The sequence below is a fragment of the Oncorhynchus nerka genome, linkage group LG10, assembly GCF_034236695.1.
Source record: "Oncorhynchus nerka isolate Pitt River linkage group LG10, Oner_Uvic_2.0, whole genome shotgun sequence".
Lineage (NCBI taxonomy): Eukaryota > Metazoa > Chordata > Actinopteri > Salmoniformes > Salmonidae > Oncorhynchus > Oncorhynchus nerka.
In genome coordinates, this window is record NC_088405.1 from 52,935,683 (window position 1) to 52,958,333 (window position 22,651).

At 41.1% G+C, this 22,651-nt stretch overlaps 1 protein-coding gene across 7 annotated transcripts; it reads right to left on the reverse strand.

The window, feature by feature from the left end:
• Nucleotides 1–56: 56 nt before the first annotated feature.
• LOC115135562 (organic solute transporter subunit alpha-like) lies at nt 57–8,995 on the reverse strand. Of its 7 annotated transcripts, none has more exons than XM_029670367.2 (10): nt 8,922–8,957; nt 8,678–8,729; nt 7,755–7,996; nt 5,656–5,807; nt 5,056–5,129; nt 2,701–2,859; nt 2,346–2,457; nt 2,047–2,193; nt 1,733–1,838; nt 57–1,632 (listed from the first exon to the last, which is right to left on the reverse strand). In XM_029670367.2, the coding sequence occupies exons 3-10, from the start codon at nt 7,828–7,830 to the stop codon at nt 1,466–1,468; spliced, it is 993 nt and encodes a 330-aa protein (XP_029526227.1). In that variant the 5' UTR covers nt 7,831–7,996; nt 8,678–8,729; nt 8,922–8,957; the 3' UTR covers nt 57–1,465. The 7 variants fall into 7 exon arrangements, with proteins under 7 accessions (XP_029526227.1, XP_029526228.1, XP_064879622.1 ...); XM_029670368.2 differs by having other exon boundaries at nt 7,755–7,939; nt 8,922–8,939; XM_065023550.1 differs by having other exon boundaries at nt 7,755–7,939; nt 8,678–8,995.
• Between the last annotated feature and the right edge of the window lie 13,656 nt (nt 8,996–22,651).

Consider the following 22,651-nt stretch of genomic DNA (forward strand, 5'->3'; position numbering starts at 1 on the left):
ATAAGAGGGCGCGAAATGCATTGTAATCATTTGAACGTAACACACAATCATTTGCATAAAGATGTAATACACTATATTTATTGATATGAATACAAAATACACATTTTATCCAACTATTTAACCCATTTTGGTTTATAACGTATTTCCAAAACCCTCACATATCCAACTCCACATAGCCGTGCTAAGAGCTGAGGCAATATGGATGGGACACATATGTTGTTGTTGGAGGTATATGTCCGAACGTTATATTCAGCATAATACAACTAAACTTTTAAAATAGAATTACTGTAGCCTATGTTATAGGCCTACAGGATTAACCAAAAACTACAACAGCAGAATATAGGACACAATCAAGACAAAAGTCATAAAAATACAACAATAGTAACCAGGTTTCCATCCAACCTTTTTATGCGAGTAATGTACATGTCGGATAAAAAATGTCATGACAGGCCTGATGGGAAACAGAACATTTGTTGGTAAACTTTCCACATTTCAACTAAACATAATATACTAGGCAAGGTAGGATTTTCTAATGTCGGTAAAATTCCTTATGCTAGAAATGTCGGCGGAAACGCTTTTGTTCTCAAATATTGATATACTAACCATAATATAGAAGTACATTTGAAGTCACGCGATGACATGCTGTGTGGTCCTACCACTATGACTCGGGAAGGTATGAAGTTAAGTAGGTTACAGATGAAATCATTTAGGATAAACTTCACAGGGTGGAAAAGAAGAAAGGGGATACCAAGTCAGTTGCACAACTGAACGCATTCTACCGAAATGCCCTCCAACCTTGTCTGGTCTGTGTCTCTGTCTGTGGTGAAAGCCTAAAGTGATGAGCTTGATGCTCCGTTCCAATAAATATCGGGGGTCTTATTTTGGTGACATGATGATCGATGCTTGACTGCCATTTGACAAATAAAAATAATCTTGTTCTTTTGTCCATAATAATCTCATTTTTGTAGGCTATACCCGAACGAGCTGTTGGCTAGAGCGAACGTGCCAATACTAGAGTGGGCACATTCGCTAAATAACACAATATTTTTTTGTGACAAAGCCATCAGTAGAGTTGAAAATGCGATGGAAACCCATTTTACTTGTAATTTTTTATTCGGTATATGGGAATTTACCCGCAAAAGTCATTTTTATGTGCACCAGTAGCACTATGTCATCATGCAAATAATTTTATCTACAAGTAATTTTGATGGAAACACATCTCTTGTGGGAAAATTCACATATTTGATTTCTGCATATTTTAGAATATTCAAATGAAAATCTGTGCCAACAGGTTCGAAACCTAGCTACTGTAAATTAATATTTGTGAGGTTATATAGTGAGGTTATTAAAGCCTGTTGATACATCTCTCACACACACACACACACACAAGCACACACACACACACACACACACACACACACACACACACACACACCACTCTCTCTATTCACTCCACCACAATCTCTCAGGCAGCAGGCTCCCACTGTGGTGCCTGTGGGCTGATATTGGTGTTCTGGTCGTTGTCAGTCTCGTGGGGGTCGGAGGGCAGTGGGTCATAAGTGCGGCGGTACAATGCCCGGGTGACCAGGGTGATGATGAACATCTCCACAATCATTAGCTGCTGACTCAACACTGCAGACAGACAGATAGACACACACCAGACAGGGTTGGAGGACACAGACGTCATATTGATCAAGTAATGGCTCTCGTTTGGCCCTGTTTTGTCACTTACTGGTGCCACGGGCTCTAGAGGAGAAGGGCGGGGAGCAGGCAATGGCTCCATCCAAGGCCAGGACGTTAATAATGACCGTCTGCAGCTGACTGAGCACCAGCACCAGCTATGGACACATGACCAGTGGCTTCATGAAGATACATTGAATATTAGGATGTAGGAACGGACACTGCCAGACCCAAATCAGACAAAACATTCCAGAAAGCCAAGGTCAAGGACTAAGTAAATGACAGCAGATTATGTATTCTCATCAATGGCACTTAGAAGAAGGCAGTTCCTTGACTAGCTGGTTGGTGCAGTAAGGTCGGACTCACCTGGTACATGGCATACTTAGGTATGATCCTGACGCTACGCAGTGTGTTGCATGTGTTCATGAACATGATGGCGACAGACCAAAGGGAGATGATGGTGAGAACCCCTATAAATGGGTTGATCCAACTCGCCGTGTTTGTGATCTCAAGCTAAACATTGAGACATGGAGAAAGGTCAAAGAGGGTAGGTTATGCATAGTGTACCTACATGGCATGCCACCAGGCTCGGTTGGAAACGTAAGGTGTAGAGGGTGTTTCTTTTTGCTGACAGGATTTTCACAAGAAGGAAGTTTATTACTTACACCAGAAATATCAAAGTTGCCGTTGGTCCACAATATTATGGAGAGGATTGAGAGAAGTGTCTTTAAGATAGCATACTGAAGAGCCCCCAGCTTCAGCAGGAATAACATACGCCTGAATGAAAACAATCCCAGAGTTATCAACATGTTCTTACCACTGTATACATTACCCAACACAAAGGATCATCTGGCCCAAGAGTGACCTGAGCATGTGACATCATGTGACCTGATTTATGTTGAAAGATAAGGTAAATGTGACAATTTTACATGTCTTCATAATAATAATTATCATCATAACCAAACCAGTTTGGCAAAGATAGTGCCGTTTGATGACAGACTCTGGTGTGCCACTGGTTACCGTGTGACCAGAACGCGGGGCAGGCAAGGACAGCAGCAGCAGCATGGTCCTGTACTGATCTTGAAGGTTTTCTTGTAATTGCGCTTCAGAAAGGTCTCGCTACCCCCACTCTCCTCTATCAGCAGAATTAAGACCTTATACACCACCACTGCAAAGTACCTATGGAGAAAAGAAGAGTGTTTACTTGGAAGATACAGTGCCTTCAGAACGTGTTCAAACCCGTATCAATAATTTGTCACTATTTCTGAGGCTATATGATGTATTGTTCAGCAGATTTACTACGTAATATTAATTTGTTTGTTTTTATCTCATGATTTATTTGACATACTATCAAATTGCTGGTGGGGGTGGGTTTAAAAAATATATATCTATAAATGTATTGTATGAATCCTATGAATAGAAACAATAAAAATTGGATGTACATTTTTTTTTACATTTTTAAATAGAGTATTCACACCCCTTCACTTTTTTTTCTCCAGATTTTGGTATGTTACATCCTGAATTTAAAATCGATTAAATGTATAATTTTTTTTGTCACTGGCCTACACACAATACCCCATAATGTCAAAGTGGAATTAGGTTTTTCGAAAGTTTTACAAATGAATTAAAAGTGAAAAGCTGAAATGTCTTGAGTCAATAAGAATTCAACCCCTTTGTTATTGCAAGCCTAAAGTTTAGAAGTAAAAATTAGCGTAACAAGTCACATAATAAGTTGCATGGACTCACTATGTGTGCAATAATAATGCAATAATGTACCCCACACATACAATTATCCGTAAGGTCCCTCAGTCGAGCAGTGAATTTCAAACACAGATTCAACCCCAAAGACCAGGGAGATTTTTCAATGCCTCACAAAGGCATACCCCAGATTGGTAAAAAAATAAAATTGAGATTGAACATCTCTTTTAGCATGGTGAAGTTATTAATTACACTTTGGATGGTGTATCAATACACTTAGTCACTACAAAGATACAGGTGTCCTGCCTAACTCAGTTGCCGGAGAGGAAGGAAACAGCTCAGGGATTTCACCATGAGGCCAATGGTGACTTTAAAACAGTTACAAAGTTTAAAAGTAGGATGGATCAACAACATTGTAAGAATTTGTTGTTAACTGATTGCCTAGTTAAATAAAGGTTAAATGAAATTAAGATAAATAAAAAAGATTGTAGTGACTCCACAATACTAACCAAAATGACAAAGTGAAAAGAAGGAAGCCTGTTCAGAATAAAAATATTCCAGAACACGCATCCTGTTTTCACTATGTTTTCACCATGCTAAAAGAGATGTTCAATCTCAATTAACAACCCCACTTTAGCATAGGTCAGTGCCCTGACCACGTCCCCATGGATTGGACACAACAGTATTTGTGAAACAGCATCAATTTAGACTTCTTATTTAGCTACAGCTTCTTTTGAGGTTGAGTGTAAATGAGATCCCAACAACACTTCACTTCGGTCCAGTGAAAAGCCAGCTGCCTAAGTATACCCTGAATGGCTAATATGGACTGAGATCAAGGCTATCTGCAGAAACTTAAATTACTCTTAAAGAGATGCAACCTGAATGTAAAGGATGAAAGGTAATTTGTCATTCATATTAAATGATCCATCATGCTACTTCTGAGGACAGAACATGACTGTGGAGAAACCAAATATCCACATCTGTAGCCTACACATGGACATTTGAAAATGGGCAGAAAGAGATTTAATCAAACATAGCGTGAGCACAGCCAATGCTGTCCCTCTAAACAGCCTGTACCACAGACTGGTTGAGGATATATATTTTTTGATCCATTTTGTTTTGAAGCTATAACAACAACAACATGTGGAATAAGTCAAAGGGCTATGTACACACATAACGAGTGTGTGACCAACCTTCAAAACCAGTTAGTCTGCCCATTCAACTTTTGTTTGTGTCCCAAAAAAAGTTTGTGTTTGTTTGTGTCATTTACTGTATTTCTGTGGATGTGGTCTGGATCTCTGATCTTTCCCATACACTGACACAGCGTAATGATTAAGAAACGGATTAAACTGGGGTCAAAGAGTGCATTCATTAAAACGCCTCTGCTTTATGTCAGTGCTACTTGCTATAGTTCCCTGTCAGCTCATTATTACAGGAGGAAGAGCACTGCATCTCTATAGTAAAGTATAGTACACATGTGTTTGCCTTTATAGGAGAGTATGTGAAAGAGAGAGAGAGAGAGAGAGAGAGAGAGAGAGAGAGAGAGAGAGAGAGCGCGAGAAAGATAAAGAGAAAGAGAAAAAGAGAGAGAGAAAACAAGAACAAGAGAGAGAGAGAAAAAGAGAGACAGAAGGGGGGAGAGAGCAGTAAGTACTGTGTGGGTGAGAGGAAACTTACGAATTAGAGGTCATATCTGTAAACATGGTTGCCCTTGGGATCCACATACCAAAACAAGCCATGGTAGCAATGACCTGAAACAGAGACAGAAATGGAAAGGAAAGGGAAAGGGGGAAACCTAGTCAGTTGTACAACTGACTGCATTCAACTGAAATGTGTCTTCCACTTTTAACCCGACCCCTCTGAATCAGAGAGGTGCGGGGGGGGGGGCTGCCTTAATCGAATGATACGCTCAGCCATCTATTCACCGTCCACACGGTTCTAATTCATATAACTACAACAACAAATAGTCATGACCAAAAATATGAACACAGAATGACAGCCATTCTCATTTACATCTTGAAAAAGTTGTCATCAAGGCAAAGAGTGGCTACTTTGAAGAATCTCAAGTATAAAATATATTTTGATTTGTTTAACACTTTTGTGGTTACTACATTATTCCATGTGTGTTATTTCATAGTTTTGATATCTTCACTATTATTCTACAATGTAGAAAATTGTAAGAATAAAGAAAAACCCTGGAATGAGTAGGTGTGTCCAAACTTTTGACTGGTACTGTCTATGGTGATGGCTACTGAAAACAGGGAGCTTAGTTCTTACCGGTGCAGCTCCATTTACCCACATAATAGTTGTCTTCTTGGGAGACGGGACTTTTCTATAGATAAACACACACTCCTCCAGGTATAGTAGCAGGGACATTGTAGACATGAGGGTCAGCATTGAGTACAGAGCCACCCCAAAGACATCCAGCTCTAGATAAGGGAGAGAGAGAGTGAGGAGTTCAGATGGTAGAGAGAGAGAGAGGTTGTACAGGTCATTGTGAAATCCATTACTGGACCGTTTATTGTAATATAAGCCGCAGCCCCTGGCAACAACAACCCCACTTTAGGATAGGTCAGTGCCCTGACCACGTCCCCATGGATTGGACACAACAGTATTTGTGAAACAGCATCAATTTAGACTTCTTATTTAGCTACAGTTTCTTTTGAGGTTGAGTGCAAATGAGATCCCAACAACACTTCACTTCGGTCCAGTGAAAAGCCAGCTGCCTAAGTATACGCTGAATGGCTAATATGGACTGAGATCAAGGCTATCTGCAGAAACTTAAATTACTCTTAAAGAGATGCAACCTGAATGCAAAGGATGAAAGGTAATTTGTCATTCATATTAAATGATCCATCATGCTACTTCTGAGGACAGAACATGACTGTGGAGAAACCAAATATTCACATCTGTAGCCTACACATGGACATTTGAAAATGGGCAGAAAGAGATTTAATCAAACATAGCATGAGCACAGCCAATGCTGTACCTCTAAACAGCCTGTACCACAGACTGTAGCCTACAATTTGAAGGACATTGTAAGGTTCTGTATTTTTTTTTCAACCTAGTGTCCTGTTTCGTTGTGTTCTTGAACTTAGCCCTGTCTTTCATTTTTGTTCATAGATTATTTATTTTTTTCCAACTTTATTTAACTAGGTAGGCCAGTTGAGAACAAGTTCTCATTTACAACTGCGGCCTGGCCAAGATAAAGCAAAGCAGTGCGACAAAAACACAGAGTTACACATGGGATAAACAAACACAGTCAATAACAATAAAAAATACAAAATCTATATACAGTGAGTGCAAATGGAGTAAGGCGGTAAGGCAATACATAGGCCATAGTAGCGAAGTAATTACAATTGAGCAAATTAACACTGGAGTGATAGATGTGCAGATGATGATGTGCATTTCACCTGTGTTAGTTACTCGCCTGGTCTCATCAGTCTTTTCCTAGCTCGTTTGTGAGAACCAGTTATGGCCTTCAGCCCTAGTTTTGATTCACCTGCCTGTTTGTGACTATTGCCTGCCCGTGACCACGATTCCTGCCTTTAGCGAAGGCGAAAAAATCCCGTGCAGCGCTCTGGGCGTGAATCTACAACTTTTTCTACTTGAGTATTCAGTACAAACATGTTTACTCAGAAGCTGTTTATTGGGCTTGCCTGTGTATTGAAGATGGCTCTGTGACCTGGAAAGTGAATGAATTAATCAATGAAATAATGAATTGACAAATTAATACATATGTTAACTCTCAAGCTACCAACTGGGGTCACTTTGACCCCAGAAGCATATGTTTGAATATACATAGGTGGTTTATTCAAACCTTAACATTTTTCATGACTTTGACAATCAACTTATCCTTAATGAATGTAAATCATTATTTAGAGTTTCTGTATCAATATGGGCCTTTAAAAAAAATTGAGAGGCAATTTGAACTTTTCTCTAAATGAACTTTTTGGTAGTAATGTGGATAGTACTTTGGGAAAAATATCATATAAATAACATGTTTGCCTTTTCGTTTGAAAGAACATGCTAATTATTGTAATTTTGCTAAAATAGCGGTCTGTTTATCTTTTTTTTTTTTTAAAGATAACATTAATTATATGTCTAATGATGTTTTGATAAGAAAAAAGTTTATATTTTGCGATTGTTGCTTTTCCAATAGTTTCTTCTTGCGTTCAAAATGACCCCAGTTGGTAATTGATACATGTCAAATATGTTGCTAACTTGAGAGTTAAGTTACTGCAGTAAATCAAACATTAAAAACCAGCTCCCGCGTCCCAAAAATGTGTTATAATAACGTGCTTTAAAAATAACACCGACATCTATAATGAAACACTATTTGCGAACTGATAGATCATGTAATCTGTGTCACTCACGCTTTATGATATCGACAGCCAGCGGAGGTTCTTGTAAACAGGTCGGATGTATAGTGCTGTTGAGGGCTTCTTCCATATCCCCGGTCAGTTGAAGTCGCTAACGTATGGACTCGCAGGTGGTGAAATAATGGATCAAATAAACTATCCGTACCTCTTTCCCACTGACAGCAGTTATAGGAGCTGAGCTGGGAGGAAGCGGACAGCAACAGGTAGACTATTGAACCTTTGCCCTCAATTCAATTCTGAGGAATGAAGGTATGAGTAAGATGTTAGCTCAGTGTATACAGCTGGGTCTACTAGTCAACGGGACCACCTCTGGATAGAGAATGGCAGATGCCTTTCATTCAAATCTTAGAACTACTGCACTTACTGAGCAACCTTTCTTATCAGGGATGTCCAATGCACCGCAGTAGTGTCCTGTACCTCTCAGTGGAATTACTTGTCCATAGATTGTATTTCAATTCACACAGGAGAATGACCTTTGACTGAGGAATATGTCATCTTGCCAGCCAATATACAGGAATAAAAGGAATGAATCCAAGGAAAAAAAGAATGTAGTATTGTTCAGGCTACAATCTTAAAAATTGTGGCTTTATTTAAACAGTATCACCTCTCTCTCTCTCTGATATTTCATTTCAGCATTCTGCCAATCTTATTTATGCCTCGCGTAAATGTCTCTAGAATGAATAGTTTTTTTCTTGTCATTCTTGTCATCTGATGTGTATCTCTGTCACTTTTAGCCCCACAGCATCTGTCGCCATGAACAGTAGCCAGAATAAAGACTGTCAGGCAGTGGGATTTAGCTACTAAATATTGATGGATTCGTAAGGGGTCTCATCACTGAACTGCATAATTGCATTTGAGCTAAGAAAAACATGATTATGTAGTATGTAGGATGAGAAAATGAGGTCTAATCGGCTTACCTGGTTACACATTAAGTGAAGGGAGAAGTTGGACCATGATCCAAAAACCGACCTGGATGGATTACAGTCAAACGTTGAGGCTTGCAATAATAAAATATGAAGAGAAAAGGAAGAGAGAGAAGGTGTGCACGAGAGACAGCCTAAAAGACACTTGTCTGAATAAGAAGCCAAGCATTTGCTTTGCCTACAAAGACACCTGTAGATAGTCATGTGTGGCTTCACCAAAGACATGGGCTTCACACACATTTCTCTCCATTCGCACAACTCCAGTGGATGGCAGAGAGTTCTTTCCCGCACGGTAGACACTGTCACACTCTGTCCCTTCAAATCCCATCGGGGTTATAATCACATTCCTGTGAAGGGAATGTCCTTGAGATACAAACTAGTGTCACTTCAATGCCATGACCTGGTGGAGAAAACCATCTAAAACTGACACTTTATTTCGCCAAGACAAACAATTCATCCTGAACAAATAGTCTCACCAAATCAGTTTATTGGTTGCGTACACAGTTTAGCAGATGTTATAGCGGGTGCAGCGAAATGCTTATGCTACTTGCTAACAATGCAGTAAAATGTCAAAGTTACACAATCAATTAAATATATATATATTTTTTAATCTAGAAAAATCGTAACAAATTAACAATCCAAATAGCACTGTAACAATAATCCAAATGCAATCTATACGTGTCTACAGCGGATGAATTTATACAAGATATACTAGGAATGATATGTACAGTAGATATATTAATGAATCAAGAATGCAGTATATAAATAAATATGCGCAGTGTATAAACAGTGCAACTAAAATGCAATGTACAGTAGTTGAAATATTAGAACGAACTGTCGAGAACAGTATACAGTACCAGTCAAAAGTTTGGACACAACTACTAATTCAAGGGTTTTTCTTAATTTGTACTATTTTCTACAATGTAGAATAATAAACTATTAAACAACACATATGGAATCACATAGTTTTTTGGTTTAACAGTTTTTTGGTTGCTATTTCGATTTTAGATTCTTTAAATTAGCCACCCTTTGCCTTGATGACAGCTTTGCACTCTTGCCATTCTCTCAACCAGCTTCATGAGGTAGTCAACTGGAATGCATTTCAATTAACAGGTGTGCCTTGTTAAAAGTTAATTTGTGGAAATTCTTTCCTTCTTAATTAATACATTTGAGCCAATCAGTTGTGTTGTGACAAGGTAGGGGGTGTATACAGAAGATAGCCCTATCTGGTAAAAGACCAAGTCCATATTATGGCAAGAACAGCTCAAATAAGCAAAGAGAAACAACAATCCATTACTTTAAAATGTGAAGGTTAGTCAATGAGGAACATTTTAAGAACTTTGAACGTTTCTTCAAGTGCAGTCGCAAAAACCATCAAGTGCTTTGATGAAACTGGCTCTCATGAGGGCCGCCATAGGAAAGAAAGACCCAGAGTTACCTCTGCTGCAGAGAATAGGTTCATTAGAGTTAATTGCCTCAGAAATTGCAGACCAAATAAATGCTTCACAGAGCTCAAGTAACAGACATCAAGTAACATCTCAACATCAACTGTTCAGAGGAGACTGTGTGAATCAGGCCCTCGTGGTTGAATTGCTGCAAAGAAACCACCAATAATAAGAAGATACTTGCTTGGGCCAAGAAACACGAGCAATGGATATTAGACTGGTGGAAATCTGTCCTTTGGTCTGATGAGTCCAAATTTGAGATTTTTGGTTCCAACCACTGTGTCTTTGTGAGACGCAGAGTAGGTGAATGGATGATCTCCGCATGTGTGGTTCCCACCGTGAAGCATGGAGGAGGAGGTGTGATGGTGTGGGGTTGCTTTGCTGGTGACAACCAGCATGGTTAACACAGCATTCTGCAGTGATACACCATCACATCTGGTTTGCACTTAGTGGGACTATCATTTTTTTTTTTACAACAGGACAATGACCCAACACACCTCCAGGCTGTGTAAGGGCTATTTGATCAAGGAGAGTGATGGAGTGCTGCATCAGATCACCCGACCTCAACCCAAATGAGATGGTTTGGGATGAGTTGGACCACAGAGTGAAGGAAAAGCAGCCAACAAGTGCACAGCATATGTGGGAACTTCAACTTCAAAAAGCATTCCAGGTGAAGCTGGTTGAGAGAATGCCAAGAGTGTGCAAAGCTGTCATCAAGGCAAAGAATCTCAAATACAAAATGTTTCTTATGAACGAAATTAACTTCTAGACATCAGGACTGCGATTACTCACCACGGACGAGCAGAATCCTTTTTTCCTTTAATGACTCTGATGAGCCCAAGGCGAAGGATATAATGCTTTCTCGGGAACAGGCCCAGATCCCCGTGATTTGCGTGAAGAGGCAGCCGAGAAAAAGGGGCCAAAGTGCTGCCTTCTGAGAATTCGTAGGCGATCGAATAAACCCCCACTTCCCTCCATTCTACTAGCAAACACACAATCTTTGGAAAATAAAATCGACGAGCTACGCGGAACATTAAACTACCAACGGGACATTAAAAACTAACATCTAATGCTTCACGGAGTTGTGGCTGAAAGACGACACTATCAACATACAGCTGGTTACACGCTAGACCGGCAGGATAGAACAGCGGCGTCTGGTAAGACAAGGGGCGGCAGACAATGTCTTTTTGTAAATAACAGTTGGTGCACGATATCTAAGGAAGTATTGAGCTATTGCTCACCTGAGGTAGAGTATCTCATGATAAGCTGTAGACCACACTATCTACCTAGAGAGTTTTCATCTGTATTTTTCATACAGTGGCTTATGAAAGTATTCACCTCCCTTGGCATTTTTCCTATTTTGTTGCTTTACAACCTGGTAATTAAAATGGATTTTGGGGGGGTTTGTATCATTTGATTTACACAACATGCCTACCACTTTGAAGATGCTAAATATTTTTTCTTGTGAAACAAACAAGAAATAAGACAAAAAAAATAATAATTTGGGCGTTCATAACTATCCCCCCTCCCCAAAGTCAATACTTTGTAGAGCCACCTTTTGCAGCAATTACAGCTGGAAGTCTCTTGGGGTATGTCTCTATAAGCTTGGCACATCAAGCCACTTGGATTTTTGCCCATTCTTCAAGGCAAAACTGCTCCATCTCCTCCAAGTTGGATGGGTTCCGCTGGTGTAAAGCAATCTTTAAGTCATACCACAGATTCTCAATTGGATTGAGGTCTGGGCTTTGACTAGGCCATTCAAATGTTTCCCCTTAAACCACTCGAGTGTTGCTTTAGCAGTATGCTTACTGTCATTGTCCTGCTGGAAGGTGAACCTCCGTCCCAGTCTCAAATCTCCGGAAGACTGAAACATATTTCCCTCAAGAATTTCCCTGTATTTAGCATCATCCATCATTCCTTCAATTCTGACCAGTTTCAAAGTTCCTGCCGATGAGAAACATGGTGTTCTCGAGGTGATGAGAGGTGTTGGGTTAGCGCCAGACATAACGTTTTCCTTGAGACAGCAAGGGTGGTTCGTTGCTCCAGAGCCTTTCCGTTCACCTTCACACTCCTGGGCCAGACTACACTCAATCATATGACCCACTGAAGAGATGAGTCTTCAGTAAAGACTTAAAGATTGAGACCGAGTCTGCGTCTCTCACATGGGTAGGCAGACCATTCCATAAAAATTGAGCTCTATAGGAGAAAGCCCTGCCTCCAGCTGTTTGCTTAGAAATTCTAGGGACAATTAGGAGGCCTGCGTCTTGTGACCATAGCGTACGTGTAGGTATGCACGGCAGGACCAAATCGGAAAGATAGGTAGGAGCAAGCCCATGAAATGCTTTGTAGGTTAGCAGTAAAACCTTGCAATCAGCCCTCGCCTGAACAGGATGCCAGTGTAGGGAGGCTAGCACTGGAGTAATATGATCACATTTTTAGGTTCTAGTCAGGATTCTAGCAGCTGGATTTAGCACTAACTGAAGTTTATTTAGTGCTTTATCCGGGTAGCCGGAAAGTAGAGCATTGTCGTAGTCCAACCTAGAAGTAACAAAAGTATGGATTCATTTTTCTGCATCATTTTTGGACAGAAAGTTTCTGATTTTTGCAATGTTACATATATGGAAATAGGCTGTCCTTGAAATAGTCTTGATATGTTCGTCAAAAGAGAGATCAGGGTCCAGAGTAACGGAATATGTTCCGGGATTCCTCTGATTGCATTGAGGAGTACACCACATCAGTCATTGGCTTCATCAATAAGTGCATCGACGACGTTGTCCCCACAGTGACCGTACATACATACCCCAACCAGAAGCCATGGATTACAGGCAGCATCCGCACTGAGCTAAAGGATAGAGCTGCCGCTTTCAAGGAGTGGGACTCTAACCCGGAAGCTTATAAGAAATCCCACTATGCCCTCTGACGAACTATCAAACAGGAAAAGCATCAATACAGGACTAAGATCGATTCATACTACACCAGCTGTGATGCTCGTTGGATGTGGCAGGGCATGCAAATCATTACAGACTACAAAGGGAAGCACAGCAGAGAGCTGCCCAGTGACATGAGCTTACCAGACGATCTAAACTACTTCTATGGTCGCTTTGAGGCAAATAACACTGAAACATGCATGAGAGCACCAGCTGTTCCGGAAGACCACGTGATCAAGTAAGACCTTTAAACAGGTCAATATTCACAAGGCTGCAGGCCAACATGTTTTAAGCAGACCACCATAGTGTCTGTGCCCAAGAACACTAAGGTAACCTGACTAAATGACTACCAACCCGCAGCAGTCACGTCTGTAGCCATGAAGTGCTTGGAAAGGATGGTCATGGCTCACAACACCATCATCCCAGAAGACCCATAGACCTACTCCAATTTGCATACTGCCCCAACAGATCCACAGATGATGCAGTCTCTATTGCACTCCACAATGCCCTTCCCACCTGGACAAAAGGAACACCTATGTGAAAATGCTATTCATTGACTACAGCTCAGCGTTCAACACCATAGTGCCCTCAAAGCTCATCAATAAGCTAAGGACCCTGGAACTAAACACCTCCATCTGCAACTGGATCCTGGACTTCCTGATGGGCCGCCCCCAGGTGGTAAGGGTAGGTAACAACACATCCACCATGCTGATTCTCAACACAGGGGCCCCCCCAGGGGTGTGTGCTCAGTCCCCTCCTGTACTCCCTGTTCCCTCATGACTGCATGGCCAGGCACAACTCAAACACCATCATTAAATTTACCGATGACACAACAGTAGTAGGCCTGATCACCGACTACGATGAGACAGCCTATAAGGAGGAGGTCAGAGACCTGGCCGTGTGGTGCCAGGACAACAACCTCTCCCTCAACATGGTCAAGACAACTGACTACAGGAAAAAGAGGACCAAGCACGCCCCCCATTCTCATCGAAGGGGCTGCAGTGGAGCAGGTTGAGAGCTTCAAGTTCCTTGGTGTCCACATCACCAACAAACTAAGTGGGTCCAAGCACACCAAGACTGTCGTGAAGAGGGCATGACAAAACCTATTCCCCCTCAGGAGACTGAAAAGATTTGGCATGGGTCCTCAGATCCTCAAAAAGGTTCTACAGCTGCACCATTGAGAGCATCCTGACTGGTTGTGTCACTGCCTGGTATGGCAACTGCTCGGCCTCCGACCGCAAGTCACTACTGAAGGTAATGCGAACGGCCCAGTACATCACTGGGGCCAAGCTTCCTGCCACCCAGGACCTCTTTACCAGGTGGTGTCAGAGGGAGGCCCTAAAAATTGTCAAAGACTCCAGCCACCCTTAGTTATAGACTGTTTTCTCTACTACCGCACGACAAGCGGTAACGGAGCACCAAATCTAGGTCCAAGAGGCTTCTAAACAGCTTCTACCTCCAAGCCATAACTCCTAATCAAATGGCTACCCAGACAATTTTCATTGCCCCCCTCTTTACACCGCTGCTACTCACTGTTGTTGTCGTCATCTATGCATAGTCAATAACTCTACCAAGATGTACATACTACCTCAACTAACCGGTGCCCTCGCACATGGACTCTGTACCGGTAACCCCCTGTATATAGTCTCGCTATTGTTGTTTTACTGCTTCTCTTTAATTACTTGTTACTTTTCTCTTATTCTTTTCAATATTTTTTTTTAAACTGCATTGTTGGTTGGGGGCTTGTAAGTAAGCATTTCACTGTAAGGTACCTGCTGTATTCGACTAATACAGTTTGATTTGATTATTTGACTGTTGTATTCGGCACATATGACTAATCCAATTTGATTTGAGTCCAAACTTTTGACTGGTACCGTATGTATGTGAATGGTGTGTATGGACAGTATGTGAATTGAAAAGGTATGTAGAGCAGTAGTTATGTAGGATGGGCCATGACTAGAATAAAGTATATACATATAAAGTGGGTAAAACAGTATGTAAACATTAAAGTGACCAGTGTTCAATGACTATGTACTGTACATCGGGCAGCAGTCTAAGGTGCAGGGTAGATAACTGGGTGGTGACAGTGTCTGAGGTTCTGGCCAGGGTACTGGGCAGAGGCTGGCTAGTGGTGACTGTTTAACAGTCAGATGGCCTGGAGATATAAGCTGATTATCAGTCTTTCGGACGCAGTATTAATTAATCTGTACTTTCTCCGCCTTCTACATGGTAGCGGGATGAACAGTCCGTGGCTCAGGTGGCTGGGTCCTTGATGATCTTCTAGGCCTTTCTGACACCGCATCTTAATGTAAGTCTTAAGGTAACAAAAGAGAAGGTTGTGATCTTTCCTATATATTTGTCATGGACATTCCTTGACCCCACCATGTGTGTGAAAAGTCATATACTGCTAAACTTTGCCACAGAATTACCATCTTACTAAGTGACTCATGACAGTGGATTATTTTTGCTTGGCTTTTGTCACATTCAGTGGTGGAAAAAGTACCCAAATTGTCATACTTGAGTAAAAGTATAGATACCTTCATAGAAAGTTACTCAAGTAAAAGTCATCCAGTTAAATACTTTTTGGATGTAGATTTTGGTTTTAAATATACTTACACTACCGGTCAAAAGTTTTAGTTCTTTATTTTTAATATTTCATAGTTTTGATGTCTTCACTATTATTCTACAATGTAGCAAATAGTAAAAATAAAGAAAAACCCTGGAATGAGTAAGTGTTCTAAAACTTTTGACCGGTAGTGTACTGTATATATCAAAAGTAAAATATACATTTCTAAAATATACTTAAGTATCAAAAGTACAATTATATTTTAAAATGCCTTATATTAAGCAAAGCAGGCAGCACCATTTTCTTGCTTTTCAAATGTATGGATAGTCAGGGGCACACCCCAACACTGGCAGTAGGGATGATCACGTGTTCTCAATATGTCCATGAATCAGACCATTTGTCTTGCTAAGCATTCACAATATAAAACGAGTACTTCTGGTTGTCAGGGAAAACTTAGTAAAAAGTACATTATTTTCATTAGGGATAAAGTGAAGTAAAAGTTGTCAGAAATATAAAATAGTAAAGTAAAACACAGATGCCCCCAAAAAACTACTTAAGTAGTACTTTAAAGTGGTCCAACTAAAATGTTATCCGGACTGTGTTCAAAATGAAGACAAGTCTTAATAAAACCACTTTGTAAGTGAGACGGTTTCCTTACTCAGTGGGTATCTAATTTAAAAACATGTGTAGTGAGTTTCACAGCATGCAGGTTTTGTGGGAACACTTAACTAACATATGAGAGCGAAAAAGGTACAGTGAGTCTCAGATGGAATCACCTAACACCAATACCCAGTCAAAGGTTACTGGCTTGGGCTGGCTCAGGAAATATGTCATACCATGGATGTTATTAAAAACCTGCCTTTCTAGTGTCTTTAAAACAAATCAATAACATTTGACAATTCACTGTGATCCAGTGAAAAGATGCTGCCTCTGGCTGTCTAGGAGCAGAACAATTTTACATACCTGTGTTAAATTAACCATTTTGTTCAGGCATAAAAAAAATTGATGTACAAAAAGCATTTATTCCCAGCTTCCTGCCTTCAGTTCGCATCTCAGCAGTGCCTGCCCTTATTGATCATGGCACTATCTAGGCCTAGGGTAATCAAGTCTAAAAATGGGCAACCAACGTTTCTAACAATGTAAGAATACATTAAGTCAAGTATTTGAATGCATTAAACATTTATTAAAAATGTACACAATAATACATACACATGTAATTGTATTAGACGTACAAAACTTTGTGCAAACTATTTCCCAATTTAGAGTACATAAAAAGAAAAAACATTAACCAGAACTGTATGACAGGGTCCTACAAATGTCGTTAGAAAATACTAAACGCATGCAAACAGATTCAATAAAATACTAATATTAAATCAAAGGAAATGGAGCCACGAATAAACTTCGACAAATTTTGTGACTATACAACGTAGCGCAAAATATCCGTCATTAATGTAAGTTACTCAAACTAGAAGGTTAAAGCCATGATGCTTTCACGCCACAATAGGGTGTTATACCATCATACATGCACCCAGTAAACAAAACAGCTTGTACATTCCAAACACAGATCATAGTCCTTTAGATCGCAGAGCTTCTGAAATAAAAATAATTTCTCCATTGAGATGCGATGCCTAGCTCTTACCCTCCTCTTGGTGGTCTGCGTCCATACTGACATGACGCAAGACTGCACATGGAAACTGGCCTACCGGTATTAACAAATTTGGTTCAATACATTAAATATTGCTGTACATGTTCAACATTGTACATTTTTCCCCCGACAAAACAATAAAATAGCTAGAAAAATCAGGATCATCAGTGTCAAAGAAAGCCGCATTCGTCATGGAAAAACGTGCTTTTAATAAAACATTTGTTCAAACCCTTTCTTTTCCCTTCATCTTTGGACACCAGACAAAGTTAGACATCAGAAACAAGACAGAAATTTAAGAAGTGTGTTTTGCATAAAGTGAACACATACCTATTCCATATTCTCAAAAGATTGAGGTTGAGTTCAAACACATTTCCCAAGTAAGATTAATTGTTCCATGTTAAAAATCTTCCCTATTGCCTATGAAAGTGATACTTTACAGATATTTGCAGACATACAACTTCCTTTTAAAAAAAAAGAAAAAAAGGAGACATCTAAAAACAATACATGGCAATGGGGACAGTACGACACGGTACACGGTACCTTTTCCAGTACGACACAGACGTCACGTACGACTCTTGGCGGCAGTAAGAAAGCAATCTGTGCCCATTTGCCTGAATTTACGTTTTTATTACTCCTAAACAAAATACATTTAGGTTCTCCTACGCTTACACTGGATGTTTTGACATTTTCTTGAACAGTAGTTAAGATTATATTTGGTTGTGATCTTTGCAAAATAACTTTTGAATGCAGCAGTTAGCTAGAATGCTAACGCTCATGGATATAGGTTGTAGCAAAAGATAGCCGAAGAGCCATTTCACTGGTTGAAGTGTAATGCAGTTGATTTGCGATGACAAACATTAAAACAGGACATTATTACGAGCCTTAAACTCCAACTATACTCCAAAAGTAGTGTGATATGCACTCGTAAGCAGCATGTTCTGTAAGAACTCCCCCGTGTTCCGCTACAAACTTGCAGCGTCGCCCTTGTGCGGCAATGTTTGCAAACCCAGAAAGGTGTCAAAAGCAATAGAAACAATGGAAAAACAGAAACAAATACTTCATGTAATAACAATTCTGTACAATGTTCAAAAACTACAGTGAGCTCCAAATGTATTGGGACAGCGACACATTTGTTGTTTTGGCTCTTTACTCCAGCATTTTGGATTTGAATAAAAAGACTCAGGAGAACAGGTTTAGAAATTACAGCACTATTTGTAATTCATTAAGGACTATCCGTAATCATGGTAGCATCCACATTAATTTAGAAGTGTTTAGAAACATTCTATTTCTTATATATGAGAAAAGTGACTCCAGAAATGACAATACATTATTTACCATTAATTTCCATTGGGCACAAAATCTGAAACCACAAAAACCAACAGCAAATGCATCCAACAAGTTTAGAGTCACAAGCTTGATGTAATCATTGTGTGCAAGGAATATGGGACCAAATACAAAACTTTAATACACCTCCAAAAGTTTTGGAACAAATTCACTTAGTCCCCTAAAATGTGTGAAACCTATGTACAAAAAGTGTGGTAATTTCTAAACAGTTCACCCGATGTGGAGGAAAATACCCTCAAATGAATGCAGACTGTCTGCACTTTAACCTCATAGTATCATTTCAAATCCAAAGTGCTGGAGTACAGAGCCAAAACAACAAGTGTGTCGCTGTCCCAAAACGTGGAGCTCACTGTATACAGTGCATTCAGAACCCTTCCCCCTTTTGTTACATTACAGCCTTATTCTAAAAATGGATAAAATATACACTGCTCCAAAAAATATAGGGAACACTAAAATAACACATCATCAATGGAAATCAAATTTATCAACCCATGGAGGTCTGGATTTGGAGTCACACTCAAAATTTAAAGTGGAAAACCACACTACAGGCTGATCCAACTTTGATGTAATGTCCTTAAAACAAGTCAAAATGAGGCTCAGTAGTGTGTGTGGCCTCCACATGCCTGTATGACCTCCCTACAATGCCTGGGCATGCTCCTGATGAGGTGGCGGATGGTCTCCTGAGGGATCTCCTCCCAGACCTGGACTAAAGCATCCAACTCCTGGACAGTCTGTGGTGCAACGTGGCGTTGGTGGATGGAGCGAGACACGATGTCCCAGATGTGCTCAATTGGATTCAGGTCTGGGGAACGGGCGGGCCAGTCCATAGCATCAATGCCTTCCTCTTGCAGGAACTGCTGACCACACTCCAGCCACATGAGGTCTAGCATTGACCGTTTGAGCAGACACGTGCACATGTGTGGCCTGCTGGAGGCCATTTTGCAGGGCTCTGGCAGTGCTCCTCCTGCTCCTCCTTGCACAAAGGTGGAGGTAGCGGTCCTGCTGCTGGGTTGTTGACCTCCTACGGCCTCCTCCGCGTCTCCTGATGTACTGGCCTGTCTCCTGGTAGCGCCTCCATGCTCTGGACACTATGCTGACAGACACAGCTTACCTTCTTGCCACAGCTCGCATTGATGTACCATCCTGGATGAACTGCACTACCTGAGCCACTTGTGTGGGTTGTAGACTCCTTCTCATGCTACCACTAGAGTGAAAGCACCGCCAGCATTCAAAAGTGACCAAAACATCAGCCAGGAAGCATAGGAACTGAGAAGTGGTCTGGTCACCACCTGCAGAACCACTCCTTTATTGGGGGTGTCTTGCTAATTGCCTATAATTTCCACCTGTTGTCTATTCCATTTGCACAACAGCATGTGACATTTGTCAATCAGTGTTGCTTCCTAAGTGGACAGTTTGATTTCACAGAAGTGTGATTGACTTGGAGTTACATTGTGTTAAGTGTTCCCTTTTTTTTTTTGAGCAGTGTATATACAGTACTTATTTTCCACCATAATTTGCAAATAAATTCATAAAAAATCCTACAATGTGATTTTCTGGATTTGTTCCCCTTATTTTGTCTCTCATAGTTGAAGTGTACCTATGATGAAAATTACAGGCCTCTCTCATCTTAAGTGGGAGAACTTGCACAATTGGTGGCTGAATAAATATTTGTTTTGCCCCACTGGGTGGGTGTGTGTATAATATATATAAATCAAACAATACCCAATAATTGCAAACGTATTTAAAACAAATATCTTATTTACATAAGTATTCAGACCCTTTTATAAGACTGGAAATTGAGTTCAGGTGCATCTTGTTTCCATTGATCATCCTTGAGATGTTTAAAACTTGGAGTTCACCTGTGGTCAATTCAATTGATTGGACATGATTTGGAAAGACACACACGAAGGTCCCACAGTTAACACTGCATGTCAGAGCAAAAACCAAGCCATGACGTTGAAGGAATTGTCTGTAGAGCTCGGAGACAGGATTGTGTTGATTCGCAGACCTGGAGAAGGTCTGAAAAACATTTCTGCAGCCTTTGAAGGTCCCCCCAAAGAACACAGTGGCAGCCATCATTCTTAAATGGAAGAAGTTTGGAATCACCAAAACCAAGATTTAACTATTTGGCCTGAATGCCAAGCGTCATGTCTGGAGGACACCTGGCACCATCTCTACGGTGAAGCATGGTGGTGGCATCATCATGCTGTGCGTATGTTTTATAGTGGCAGGGAGACTAGTCAGGATCGAGGGAAAGATGAACAGAGCAAAGTAGAGATCCTTGATAACCTGCTCCAGAGCACTCGGGACCTCAGACTGGGGCCAAGGTTATATATCCAAGATCGCCTAGTAGTCAGACGTCTTTCTCCTTCGTCTTGTCCCATGTGTAGGTCTTTTTTTCTTCGCATATTTTTTATTTTTTTGTCAAACTTCAAAATACTGTCCTTCAACCTGCCTCAACCAATGTGATGTGGATCTGTTTTTTTCTCATTTTTATTTACCTCGGGACCAGAATCCCCCAACAGAAGCTAGCCAGCTCACTAGCTAGTAGCTAGCTAACCACTGCTAGCGGTCATCAGCTAACCTTTAGCTCGGAAAGCACTCGCCAGTTTGTACAATGCGACTCAAACCAGAGTATACTGGACCCATTTCTCTCCATATCCCCAGATTACTACCACAAGCTCTGAACCTTTTCACCGGATCATCGTAGCTAGCTAGCTGCAACCAGAGTGACTACTCCTGGCTAACATCTGTCCCGAAGCAAGCACCAATTAGCCTGGAGCTAGCCCATGCTAGGCCCATTCTCCCGGCTAGCTGAAGAGGCCTATCAGCCACTCCTGGGCTACAATACCCAGACCCCTTCTACTGCCGGTACGGGGCACAGAACCACGCCGATCCTTCACAACTGGACCACTGACATAACCTGCTCGAGGGGGTACTCAACTGGCCCATACGCCACGGAGTCCCCTGACTGCCCATCTTCTAGCCGCGGTCCGCTAGCTGTCTAGAGCATATTGGACTGTTAGCTGAATAGATCCATCGGCCAATTCCTTGGGCCACTATACCTATTTTGCCAATTGGACTTGGACCCCTCTGCTACTCGGAACCCTACTAATCCATCACATCTGGTCTATCGACATCACTGCACACGGAGGCTAAAACAGCCCGCTACCTGTCTGAATCCCCATGTCTCCAGCCAGCCCAACCATTCACTGGACCCCTATGATCACTCTGCTACGCATGCCTCTCCCTAATATCAATATGCCTTGTCCATTACTGTCCTGTTTAGTGATTGGCTTATTTCACTGTAGAGCCTCTAGCCCTGCTCAATATGCCTTAACCAACCATTTAGTTCCACCTCCCACATATATGCGGTGACATCACCTTGTTTAAACATCTCTAGAGACAATATCTCATTACTCAATGCCTAGGTTTACCTCCAATGTTCTCATTTCCTACCATACCTTTGTCTGTACATTATGCCTTGAACCTATTCTCTCGCCCAGAAACCTGCTCCTTTTACTGTTCCGAACGTACAAGACGACCAGTTCTTATAGCCTTTAGCCATACCCTTATCCTACTCTGGTTATGTAAAGGTTAACCCAGGCCCTGCAGCCCCCAGCACTGATCCCATTCCCCAGGCGCTCTCATTTGTTGACTTCTGTAACCGTAAAAGCCCTGGTTTCATGCATGTTAAAATTAGAAGTCTACTAAGTTTGTTTTATTCACGGCTTTAGCACACTCTGCCAACCCGGATGTCCTAGCTGTGTCTGAATCCTGGCTTAGGAAGACCACCAAAAACCCTGAAATGTCCAACTCTAACTACAACATTTTCTGACAAGATAGAACTGCCAAAGGGGGCGGTGTTGCAATCTACAGCAGAGATAGCATGCAGAGTTCTGTCTTTACCCAAACAATTCAAGCTTCTACTTTTAAAAATCCACCTTCCCAGAAAGAAGTCGCTCACCGTTGCCGCTTGCTATAGACCACCCTCTGCCCACAGCTGTGCACTGGACACCATATGTGACTTGAATGCCCCCC

Bases quoted from the DNA above. Each gene is read 5' to 3' on its own strand.
- LOC115135562 (XM_065023550.1), bottom strand. From the start codon at position 7,830: ATGGAAGAAGCCCTCAACAGCACTATACATCCGACCTGTTTACAAGAA. The intron at 2,458-2,700 runs GTAACCAGTGGC...GTTTTCATTCAG, and splicing joins CCCCGCGTTCTGGTCACACG to GCGTATGTTATTCCTGCTGA. The intron at 2,194-2,345 runs GTAAGTAATAAA...CTCAATGTTTAG, and splicing joins GCAACTTTGATATTTCTGGT to CTTGAGATCACAAACACGGC.